Below are 13,448 nucleotides of genomic sequence, written 5' to 3'. Positions count from 1 at the left end.
CTTAGCATTCTTTGACAAAGATTTCTCGTAATCTGCCTTCGCCTGCCTAACCTCCTTTGTGACTTGAATACAGACTAGCTTATATCTGCCATAGGCTTCTGTGTCGCTTGATTATTTATATGCATCCCATGCATTTTTCTTCTCTGCCAATAGTGTCATTAGTTCATCTGACAACCATTTAAGCCTAAACTTTGAACAATATTTCTTAATAGGTATGAAACGTTTAATATCTTCCACGATTAATTCCTTGAATGCTTCTCACTTAGAATTTGCTGTTGGTAACATCATCAGTTGATCCCACTGTGCAGAAATTAAAAACTGTCTGAAACCACTGTAGTCATGTTCACGGAAGCAAAAATCCTTTCCTTTACCCCTGATGGCGATTATATCTTTAAGTAAATCACACATCAGTACACTGTGGTCACAGCCACCTAGTGGCTCCTTTATCTGCAAATTCTTAATACATGAATATCTGGAAAGTTAAAATCCCCTATTATAAGACATTCTGATTTACTAGCCCACTCTATTTCTCTGTACAAATGTTCATTGTACTCATTCCAGTCATTAGGCCTATAACACACTCTTACTCTTATTTTTGCTTTCACAGTGGTTATGTCACACCAAACTGACTCAACAATGCAATGTCCATCTATATCAACTGGATGCACTCCTTTTGATTTTGTTTTTTTTAATTAACAGAGCATAGCCCCTCCTCCCTTCCTATCCTGTCTATCCTTTCTGTACACGTTGTACTCCCCAAATTCCAATTCTGCATTCCTAATATCTGTGTGATACCATGTCTCTGATATCCCAACAATATCAGAAACCTTTTTAGGTACTGGCTGGATATGAGCAAATTTCCAAGCAGAAGGAAAAACACTAGTGGAGTAAAAAAGCAACACAGAACAGGAGTAAGCTCAGGAACACAGGTTTTCAGAACAAGTGGAGAAATACCATCGGGACTTGTAGTTTTCTTGGCATTAAGATTGTTTCAAAATTCTTCTGACATCCTTTTGATGGAAGAACACAGAAGGCATTGAGTGTCGTTGAGTGTACTATGAATGGTAGATTTACTAGGTCATCGATACAAGAGTTAGAAGCAAAGTAGGATGCTAGTTGGTCAGCTTTATCTTCAGCTGAGGTGGCAATAAAACCACCGCATTTTTAACAGAGGCGGGAGTAGAGATGGGAAAAAGTTGCAGCCAGTAGATTTGCAAAAGGCCGTAATGTTTGACTACTAATTGGACAAGAAGCAAGTTAGTATTAGTATTAGTAACGGCCGCATGGTGCAAGAAAGCCTATGGCTTATGCTGCACCAGCCATAAAAAAAAATAAATAAATAAATAGCTAAATAATAATAATTAATAAAAAAAAAAAAAAGGAAATTAAACCTATCATCCTATGCGCTTACCCGAAAGTACTATCCAGATGACCTTTTAATTTCCCCAAACTGTCGGCCTCTACCACCCATGAAGGCAACTTATTCCAGTAATTTATAACTCGCTGGCTAAAATGAAACTTCCTGCAGTCCAATCTAAACATTTCCTCCCGTAACTTGAATTTATGTCCCCTAGTTCTAGCATCATTTATAATCTTGAAAATTTCGTCCTCATTCATTTTTCTGATGCCTCTCAGAGCCTTAAACACCTCAATCAAATCTCCTCTAAGGTGTCTAGTTTCCAAACTCTGCAACCCACATATTCGAAGTCTTTCTTCATAAGGACGCCCTTTTGCCGATCTCACCAGGTGAGTTACCTGTCTTTGCACCCTTTCAAGAAGCTCGATGTCTTTCTTTAGGTGCGGTCTTCATACTTGAACACAGTATTCCAAGTGTGGTCTACCATAAGCCTTATATAATGGGATTATCACGTCCCTATCTCTACTTGCAAAAGTTGGATAGATCATCGATAGGACACCATGGGCCTTCCTTGCAACCTGTTTACAATGCTCACAGAATTTCATGTCTGACCATATCGTAACACCCAAGTCCCTTTCCTCCAGTACTGGGTTTAGTTGAACTCCCCCAAGTGAATAAGTTATTTTGGGATTACTGTTTCCCAGGTGTAATACCTTACACTTTGTTGGATTAAAGCATAGCTGCCATTTTTCTGTCCATTCCTGAAGTCTATCTAGGTCTCTCTGAAGAAGCTCAGCTTGACAGTGATCATTAACTACTCTACCAATTTTAACATCATCTGCAAATTTAGACATCACACCCTCTATCCCTTCATCAATGTCGTTTATGAAAATTAAAAACAACAGTGGTCCTAATACTGATCCTTGGGGAACCCCACTTCTTACATCAACCCAATCTGAGGAATAGCCATTTATCACAACCCTCTGCCTCCTGCCCTGAAGCCATCCTTCTATCCATCTAAGGATTTTCCCAGTGATTCCAACCTGTTCCAGCTTATAAAGCAACTGCTCATGTGGGACTGAGTCAAAAGCTTTGCTGAAATCTAAATAAACAATGTCGAAATTATTCCCTAAATCCAGCTCGTGAGTGACCCTTTCAAAATAGCGAACCAGATTTGTTAAACATGATTTTTCCTTTACAAAACCGTGCTGAGTATCCTTAAGAATTTCAATTCGATCCAAATGATCCTGAATTCCACCCTTGATCATTGCCTCCATGATTTTCCCTACTACTGAAGTCAGACTAACAGGTCGATAATTTCCAACTTCACTTTTAGAGCCACCCTTATGTATGGGAGATACATTTGCACTTTTCCAATCCAAGGGAATCTCCCCAGAGTCTAGTGATGCTCGCATAATTAGTCTCAATGGTTCAATGCACTCGCTTGTCGCCTCCCTTAAGATTATAGGGTAAATTCCATCAACTCCAGGAGCCTTACTGGTCTGTAGGCTCGAAAGTTTTTTCATTAAATAATCTTGTAAAATTTCAATATCATTAATTACATATTTTTTAACTTCGCTCCCACAATTTCCCATTGCCACAAAAGGCTTTTCATTTGTAAATATCGATGCAAAATAACTGTTGATTTCATCTGCAATGGCAGCTGGTGTATTTATTACTATCCCCTTTCCCTTACGTCAAGGTCCGATCTGGTTTGTCCTGCTCTTCTTGGCATTTATACATGTGAAGAATTCTTTATCCCCCCTCTTTTGCTCTGTTTGCTAGTGATTTCTCATAAACTGCCTTTGCCTGTCGAACCTTTTCTGTGGCTCTATTACACATCACCTTGTAGCTGTTATAGGCTTCAGTTCTTTTTATTGCTCTGTAACCTTTCCATGCCACCTTTTTCTGCTCAAGTAATGTGGCAACTTCACTATTCATCCAACTTGGAACCCTTCTCGTGGAGTATTTTTTTAATGGTATATACGCATTCAAGGCATCTGTGATTAATGTTTTAAAAGCGTACCACAGTTCAATTGTATTCATTCTCAGCACGATATCTACCCAGTTAATAGAGGCCATGTAGTACTTTAAGGCATTGTAATTTCCTTTTCTGAAATTAAAACCCATTCCTTTGCCTTTTACTTCTGCTACCTCTCTTGTCATCATCCACCGTAGAACTCCATGATCACTTCCTGCTACTGGTTCCTCTACTGTCAGCCCTGTTATGTCATCTGATTCATGTGTGATGATGAGGTCTAGGGTATTCTTTTCTCTAGTATTTTCCCTGACATGTTGATACAAATAACAGTCATCTAGTTGACTACTCTTAGCCTGTTCAAAATCTAGTTTTGACTGAATATAACTGCTTTACAATTGCCACGAACTTTGGTGTGGGCAGAAAATGAACCTAGAGATTTGGATGCAAGCCAATTATGGTATGCAACATTCTTATCTTGAACAGTCTTAGCATACTTACTGGAAAACCAAGGTTTGATAATACTTACATTTAGTGCGAGCCCTAACAATGGGACTGAACATGCCATCTCCAAGGATATTGCGTGAGAGAACCTGGAAGTCATATTCTGTATCTGGTTGTAAGTTATAGAGAGTAAAAGTTGTTGCTCCTTCTGGAACCACTCGCACTGTTCTCCAATCACTGACACCTTGTTCTGCAAGCCGGTACCTAAAATACATAACAAAATTCTTAAAATATCACATTAGCAATTCTGTTATATTATGAACTGTTATGAACATTTAAAGGAAATATTATTTTTTAAATACATTGTGCACAAAAATATTACTTGCTAGAAATAAACTTTTGCATCAAATTGGCTATGTGGTGAAGAATAATAAGAATTATCATTACCATTATTGTAATAATCATAACAATTTTATTGGGATAATTTAATTTAATTTTAATAGTAGTACAATGCACTCAATTATTAAATATGTCATATGTCAATCTAATAATCCAAAACAGATTAAAAAGTTTAGAAATATCCATAGATGCACTCTCAAAACCGGTCCTCACCCTACACTCCCTATCCCCTTAACCATCCTAATCTCCCTCCATAATATATCCCTGTACCCAAAATCCACTAGGTTTGCCATGCAACAACCTCCTGTTAGTTACATCAAGTCAATTCCAACTTATATAAATAGTCAGTCCACTCCTTCCACCCAAGTCTTTTCCAACCAGACCATTAGACTCCATTCCTGGATCACATTAACAGATAACCTTTTCCAACTAATTTAGAGAGTAACTCTAGGGATTTTCATAAACTATCTTTATTGTTTAATGAGTTAATCAAATCATAAGCAAAGTGTAATAATTATACAACAATTGTAAATTTAAAGGAGTATAGTATAATTAGAATACATTGCATTGTAAATAATCAAATATCATTATCAAATTGAAAACTTGTATTACTACTCCTCAAACAATGTTCTATCCTCCATAGGTCTAAAGATGGGAAACAGTGAGTTCCCAAAATGCAGCCATAAAAGCTTAAGTGTTTTTTTTTTTTTTTAATGAAAACGACAAACATGAGAGGTATTAGAACCTATACTACTTAGTACCATGCTTGGGTTGGAGGTTGAGAAGATGAAGAAGATATTTTTGACATTAGACTTGAACTTCTGTAGACTGTAATTTTCAGGAAATACATGTGAAGGAAGGCTCAAGCGTTTAGGGCATAAGCCTCAAGCTATGAAGGAGTCTAGACTATGTATAAATATAGTGCAAATGCATCAAGAATACATAGCTGTATCTGAATAAATCAGATTATTAATAAAACGGCATCGTTTTAAGTTATATCTCATATTGTGAATACCTTCACAACGAGTTGCCATGATATTGCACTACTTCGAATAAGTAACGCTTCACCTAAGGAGAAGACTAATGTTACTTATTCTCAGATGGATACCACCACCCAGACGGCACCGTTTCAGGGCTATTTTCAGGGTATTCACAATATGAGATATAACTTAAAACGATGCCGTTTTATTAATAATCTGATTTATTCAGATACAGCTATGTATTCTTGATGCATTTGCACTATATTTATACATGTGAAGGAAGGTTGTTCCATAAAACTGCAGTTGAATGAATAAACGAGGAAGATGAAAAGTTGGTTCTGTGAGATTGAAGTTGGACAGTAAATGGATGTTGACTGGTGGTGGCACGTGTTCGAACTGTTTTGAAAGATAGAGCGGGAATTATAGAAGCCAATTCAGAAGAACAGTGCCCATGGAAGTATCTGTAGAAAAGGCATGCAGCAGAAACAGTATGCCTATGAGACAGCGAGTGGAGAGACTCTGTTAGAGAGGAGTCATTAATTAACCTAACTGCCCTCTTCTGAATGGAATCTAGAAGCCTGAGAGGGGTTTTGGGGGCACCATCCCATATGTGGGAACAGTATTCCATGGTAGGGCAGATTTGCGATTTGTACAGAGTGAACACTGTTTGGAAGAAAAGTAATGCCGAGAGCGAAAGAGAAAACCAATTTTTTTAGATGCAGAGGAAGAAATATTTGTAAAGTGCTTGTGCCAAGAGAGATTAGAAGTCAGGATAATCCCCAAAAGAGATATATCATCTTGCCTAGAAATCAGAGTGCCACCAAAGATAAGCATAGGAGCAGAAGAATCCTTTTTGTGAAATATAAAGACAGGACCGAGTTTTAGAAGGATTGAAATCAACTAAGTTGTCTTCCCCCACTGGAGAATTGCCTGGAGATTGACATATTAGGAATTGGTAGCAGATATTCAAGAAGTTTAAGCTGATTGTTGTTATTATTGTTTTTTGGTGCAAGGGCTACTTAGGCCATATTGCACCTATCACCGTTATGAATGCATGGTGACTGTTATGGCATTACTCAAAAACAATCATATAATTTTATCTGTTTCATAAAGTGAAAGAACTCCAGCAGATTAGCGTCGTTACCTATGATGTGGCAGAGTGTCAAGGGTTCTTTAAGGTTTATCAGAAAGTTAAAAGAAACTTGGCTGGCAGTGGTGTATAAAGTACACTCAACAAGAATATGCTTCATTGTAAGTGGAGAGTTGCACTGTGTGCATTGTGGAGGATCATTACCTGTGAGGAGATAAAGGTGGGTAAGATGACTGTGGCCAATTCATGCTCTGGTTAAGATTACTTCCTCCCTTCTGTTTATACAGAAACTGGAGGTCCACAATTGCAGTTCAGGTTTTATTTGGCGGAGTTTATTATGCGTTTGGGCTTGCCATTGAATTCTCCATTGTTCTCTACATATTCTTGTTATATTACTTTTGTAGTTAAAGATACGGAACATAATACTGTGATAATTCTCTGTTGGATGGATGTTTAGCAGCATAGTCCGCACATTCATTTCCTGGTATCCCAGCATGGCCTGGAATCCAGCAGAAAATGGTCACTCGCTGGAGTTCTTGGAGATACATCAGTTTGGATTTTATGAACTTTATTAAAGGATGTCTTTGAGAAGAAGTATTCTGTAAAGCTATAAAGTGCACTTTGGGGGTCTGTGTATGTCATGCTTTTATTTATGGACAGACGGAGAATATTTTCTATTGCAAATTGGATGGCGCACAATTCAGCTGTATAACTGCTGCATTCATTGGGAAGTGATACGGAGAAGGTTTTATGAGGAAAAACGGCTGCTGCACCCACTCCACTCTCAGATTTTGATCCATAAGTGTATATTTTTGAAAAATGCAGATAATTTTGTGTGGACAATATGGAGTTGTTGTATATTGACATTTGCAAGAGAGTGTTTTCCTCAGTTTAGAAAATAACTGTCACAGAGTGGTTTAATAGAGGTCCATGGAGGATCTGTACTATTTAAATCTTGAAGAACTTTATCAGGATGTATATTCAAAGTTTGCGATAATGCCTGAGCTCTGAGAGCAAAAGGCTGAACTGCCCTGGGTTTATTTCTATAGAATATTGGGAACTGAGGGTCATTAAGTATCGGCCTAATGGGATGGGTAGGTAGACTTTGGATTTTAGTTGTATATAGTTGAGAAGTAACATCTTTCTCCTGAGGCTTAAAGGAAGTTCATGAGCATCAATGTAAAGACTTTGAATTGGCGAAGTTCTATAAGCACCTATAGAAGTCCTCAAGGCAGTGTGTTGAATTGGTGCAAGTCGCGCTAGCACACTCTCTCTAGCAGAATCGTACACTGGGGCACCGTAATCAAGGCGAGATCTGATTAGGGCTCTATACAAATGAAGTAACGTGTACCGATCTGCACCCCATGATGTAGAAGAAATGACTCTGAGTATGTTCATTTTTTTCTGGCAAGACATCCGTATATGTTTAACATGCTCCATGAAGTTCAATTTACTATCGAAAGTCAGACCAAGGAGATGAATCTGTTCATAACTGAGATAGACTGGTTTGTTAAATGTACCTCTGGATCTGGATGCATCTTCTATTTGTTACAAAAGTGAACTACTTTAGATTTTGAACAAGAGAGAGTCGATACCCATTCTGTGCCATCCATATCTGAATATTATTAATTGAAATTTGGAGCTGCCGCTCAGTGAAGGTCATGTTTTGCGAACTGCAAGACACAATGAGATCACCGGCATAGAGATATTGGCGCCTCCGTAGCCAGGTGGGAAGGAGCAGCAGTGTGTAGCACACGCTTTTTGATTAGACCGGGGTTCGAGCCCGTCACCACCAAATACGGAGGATGCGGAAAGGTCAGGGAATGACCACCGCATATCCTAGAGCAATATGGCCTTAGTTGCTAATGCTCCTAAAAACCAAACAACAACAACAACAACAGCATAGAGATATGAATTCACAGTGTTGGGAATATTTTTAGTCATGTGATTTATTCTAATTGCAAATAAGGTGGCAGTGAGCACAGAGCCTTGTGGGACCCCTTCTTCTTGTATATATGTTTGAGAGAGGACTTGTCAGTATCGGACTTGAAAGGATTTGTGCTGAAGGAAGTTCAATATCAAATATCGTAAGTGGCCTCTCAGGTCAAGGAAATGCAGATCTCTCAGGATACCAAAATGGCATGTGGTGTCGAAGGCTTTTTCTACATCAAGGCATACCATGACGAGATGCTCATTTCGAATGAATGCATTCCTGATGTTTGTTTCCGCTTTGACCATGAGATCCAAGGCTGATCGATTTTTTCTGAAACCAAATTGATTGTCAGAAATTATATTTTTAGAGTCAAGAAACCAAGTAAGTCAACGGCGAATTATGCTGATTGAGCAGGGTGAGGTTTCTCATACTGTAAAGTGAAATGTTTGGCTGTGAGACAGTTCAATTCCTTTAAAATTGTTTCATTTCATTAATAAATTACTTAATCTATCACTTGATATTGATTGGATACTACAATGTGGTCACAAAGGAACTTGATGCAAAAAATAATTTTGATATCATATACTTGGATTTCAGGAAAGCTTTTGATACTGTTGCATGTGGAAGGCTGCTGTACGAACTGGAGCAGTACAGCATAAGGACAAGTTGCTGCTATGGATATAGGGATGGATGAGTTCGAGAAAACAGAGAGTGGTAGTCAATGGACACTGCTCTTTGTGGACTAATGTTATTAGTGGAGTCTCCCAGGGTTCGGTGTTGGGCCCATTGTTGTTTTCTATTTATCAATGATACTAATGATAAGCCTGATAGGCTTAATGTCCGTTTGCAAAACGATATGAAGGTTGGTAAGGTTCACGTAAAATAAATTTATTAAAATAAATAATATCTACATAAAATACTAAAACAGAGATAAAATATAAACTAAAATAAAATTGTTAAATACAATAAGACAAAAGTGTTAAAAATACAATAAAATATAGATAAAATAATTAAAATAAAATAATTAAAAAAACTAATAAAATATACAGCAGCTTTCAACACGAAGTGCCTCTTCATCAGCTTCCATTTATTTATTATTTTTAAATATTATTTTTTTATTTTGCTAAATTTATTTTAAGTCAGTTTATTGGTTGTCACTAGAACGTTTTGTGATGCAACCTGAAGCTCAAAGCCTGTTTTCCAATGTTGACAGGGTTGTTAATGAGAGTAATGACAGTATGCTATTGCAACAGGATGTAGAAAAGTTGGGCACATGGGCTGAGAGGTGGCAACTGAAATTTAACACTGACAAATGTAAATTACTGCATATGGGTAGCAATAACCCCAGAGTAACGTATCAACTGTGTGGTACTACACTCAGTGTAGTTGCAAATGAAAAAGACCTGGAGGTAATTGTGCAGTCAGATATGAAGTTTTCTGAACAGTGCAGACAGGCTGCCAGAGCAGCTCCTGGGGTCTTGTCAATGATGTATAGGAATTTTGCTAGCAGGGTAAAGGAGGCAATTATCCCCTTATATAAGGCAATGGTCAGGCCACATCTTGAGTACCGCATATAGGTCTGGAGGCCTCATTTTAGGAAGGATGTAGAGCTTCTGTAATGAGTACAGAGAAGAGTAATGAGTTGGTGAGGGAAACAAAAGGTTGCTCTTACCAAGAAAGTCTTAAGTTCTGCAAATTGCAGCATCTAGAAACTAGGCACCTGTGATATGATTTGATTGAGGTGTATAAGGCTTTGAATGGTTTAAGCAAGATCAATGTTGATAGGATTCTTCCTCTTGCTCAGATTACTCACTTGAGGGGGCATAAATTCAAATTGAGGAAAAATAGTAGTAGAACAGATGTGCGGAAATTTGGCTTTAGCCAGTAGGTGGTTGACTGCTGGAACAAACTTCCATCAGTCATTGTGGAAGCTGATAGCTTAAATAAATTCAAGGAAGAACTTTTGGAGTGAATGGATGAGTGAAATGGGAACTTTTTATTTTTTTTTATTTGGCTGATCCTATATAAACTAGCTTTCTTGCATCACATGCCTCTACTAATGCTAATTTCCTAGCAGAAAAAAAAAACATCATTGGAATAAGAAAGTGTAAAAAGGAAACACAGAACAGGAATAAGCTCAGGAGCTCAGATTTTGAGAAAAAGTGAATTGGCATAAAGATTGTTAAAAAATTTTCTGACATCCTTTTGATGGAAGACCACAGGAAGCGCTGAGTAAACTGTACTGGGAATGGTGGAATGTCATTTGCCAAGAGAGTAAATACAAGGCTCAGAATAAAAGTTGGATTCTTGCAATTGAGCTTTATCTTTAGCCAAAGTGCCAATAGAACTATCAGGTTTTAACAGATGTGGTAGTATAGATGGGCAAAAGTTGTAGCCAATAGCTTTGACAAGAGACTAGAGTGCTTGACTACCATTTTGACAAGAAGTAAGATTTCTACTTTTAACATGTTTAATTCTCCATTTCAGGGGTACAGCTCTAAAACAGTGTTTGCTGCCAGTTGCTAGATAGTCCACCAGAATTAAGCTACTAGTAACTTTCTAGGAGGCATCCAGAACAGGCAGTGTATAATCTCACTGCCTCTACTCTGCCAGGTAGTGACTGGAGGGAGTCCAAGTAGTGTGTATGTGGGGACATTGTTGAGGCCATGTTAAGTCATATATTCTTGCTATGTGTTTGCTGTATCCAAAAATTTCATTACTTCATACATCATGTCCTTACCACCCTTTCTTACTACTGAATATATCAGAAGAGTCAAACTAATAGAACAAACTTACTGCAAAAAGATCTACATCTCCCACACACTTCCTCATTCATGTCACAAATATACGTGATCTCAGTTCCAATCTCAATGATGTCCATTTCCACTTTACTTTTACTGACAGAATTCCAATTATCATGTGATTCAAGTGCTGCTCATCTCAGTTGTCCTAATTATTCAGTGTATGATTCCTTTCACTTAAAAGGTGATATTGTGCATATGTCTGCTTTAATATCTACCATCGGAGACTTGTTAATTTAGATTCTCATCTTTTCGATCTTCTCTGGCTTAAAATCTCTCTAACCAATTCTGCAAAATTCATTTGTTGCCTCTATTCTTATTCCCACTGCACTAATCACTTGGAACTCTTTGGTTTCCTTTCTTTTTAACATAACTTTTTCCAGGCCAACTTTCCTACCAGTGAGGTAATTTTCCTTGGTGATTTTAATGTTCACAACTCCAGTTGGCCAACTGTGTACTTGGAAAGCTTGTTTGTGAGAAAAAGATCAAGAGTGTTGGCTTTGTGGTTAGGATTGTCTACAATTCTGGTAGGAAAATTATGATGCCCTTGAAGCTTTAAAATGGTTGCGCCCATCAAGGTCTCAGCTGCCCACATCAATGCTAGGGCTTGCACTTGATCATCAGGCGACACAGCGGCAATCCCCAAGGCAGAATGTGCTGGTCCCGCAGGAGCTAGTTGTTGTCATTGACTCTGTTGTCAGGGAAACGGGAAATATATTTTGCAAAAAGGATAGGTGAAATAGGACCAGGGTATGTCTGCCAGGGCTGGTGCTAGCATTTGTGGTGCCTGAGACAACTTTGTAAAAGTGCCTAATTCATATTGTAATATGCACATATATGCAGTAGTGCATCTAGCAGCACCTATTTTAGGCGGTGCCTGTGGCAAGTGGATCACTTGCGCTGGCCCTGAAATTTATGATGTTGAACAGTAAATATCATCTTTTAAGGGCACAAAAGGTGATATCTTTGTAGATGTTGGCATTAATGACATTAAGAGTAGGAAATCTATGGACTTACTTAATAAGCACAGGTGAATGTTGAAAAAATATAGCAAGTTAATAACATTAGGAGATCTGTGGACTTGCTTAACAAGCACAAGTCAATGTTGAAAAAATGTTGTGAGTTAGGGTTAGATTTGAAAGTATCTAAAATTCTGCCCAGACTCGATATGAGGGAATATATGATGAGAACCTTGCCAATCAATTTGGCCTTGAAGAGATTGTGAAAGGCTCATGGGGTAGAATTTTTCTCAGCATGGTCTGTGCTTGTTAACACTGCTTCTATAGCGATGGGATACATTAAAATAGCAATGGTGCAAGAATATTTGCCGATGCTATTGAGGCAGTGTTAGTTGGGTCAGAAAATTGCTAGCTTGGGGGGGGGGATACACAGACTAATAGATTAACAGTAGCCACAGGCAGAAATGAAAGTAAGTCTTGCACTTTCTCTATTGGAATGAGCAGCAGTCTGAAAAGCAAGGGGCTGGGGATTTCTAGAACTGCTGGAAGTCATCGTGGAACAAGTAAATACATGGACTATGTTCGGGTAATTAAGAGTAAGAAGAGATACATGTATACTTAAATGTACACTAATGCTAGGAGTATGGTAAATCAATTCAATGAATTTGAATTGCTGGTCAAGACATCAAAGGCAGATAATAGTTTGGATATCAGAGAAGTGGTGTCACACGGATATAAGGAATGTAGAATTTGAATAGTACAAGGTGTACAGAAAGGAAAGACAGGATAGTAAGGGAGTAGGGGTTATGCTGTTAGTTAGGAAACACACAAAATCTAAGGCAATGCACCCAGTTGACATGGGTGGCCAGTGCAGTGTTGAGTCGGTTTGGTGTGACATATGCACTGAGAAAGCAAAAATGAGAGTAGGAGTGTTTTATGGGCCTAATGACTCTGATGAGTACACCTAATGAGAATAACTGTACAGAGAAATAGAGTTGGCCAGTAAATCAGAATGTCTTATAATGGGGGATTTTAATTTCCCAGATATTGATTGGAACATGTGGGTTGGTCATTCACACACTAGCAAGACTTTTGTGGATTTATTGGATAACTGTTTTCTACAGCAGCATGTTTGAGAGACAACCAAAGACAGTAATACAGTCAGTCCTCGTATAGCACGATAGTTGTGTTCCTAGAAACCCTCGTGCAATGCAAAATCGTGCAATATAAACAACAGGCCCTATGGGAAAAATAGGGTTAGGTGCCGACCACCCAAGATTGAACACACATTTGTAACCAAAACATTGCTAAACCCAATAAATTATCGTAATAAAATACGTAAGTATTTTATTACGACTATTACATAATAAAATATTGCTAATGCTTTTGCTTCTATCATAAGCAAACTTGTTCTTTGTTTGATTTTCTATCCAAACAGATGACAGCCATTCCATCTCTTCCAATTCTTTGTGTCTTGATCTAATGGATTTTGTTATACTTTGAGTTG

The 13,448-nt window shown here is 38.0% G+C and overlaps 1 protein-coding gene across 1 annotated transcript in view; it reads right to left on the bottom strand.

Moving 5' to 3' along the window:
- LOC150076138 (protein turtle-like) overlaps positions 1 to 13,448 on the bottom strand; it is a 481,828-nt gene that overhangs the window by 74,032 nt on the left and 394,348 nt on the right. The window contains exon 10 of the mRNA XM_090387265.1: positions 3,865 to 4,043. Within this exon, the coding sequence (XP_090243391.1) occupies positions 3,865 to 4,043 (179 nt within the window). The remainder of the gene's footprint in view (positions 1 to 3,864; positions 4,044 to 13,448) is intronic.

The sequence above is a fragment of the Mastigoproctus giganteus genome, chromosome 13 (assembly GCF_048544385.1).
Source record: "Mastigoproctus giganteus isolate SK-2022 chromosome 13, ASM4854438v1, whole genome shotgun sequence".
Classification (NCBI taxonomy): Eukaryota; Metazoa; Arthropoda; class Arachnida; order Uropygi; family Thelyphonidae; genus Mastigoproctus; species Mastigoproctus giganteus.
The sequence above is the reverse complement of the archived record's forward strand: the minus strand, read 5'-3'. Positions and strand labels throughout refer to the sequence as shown.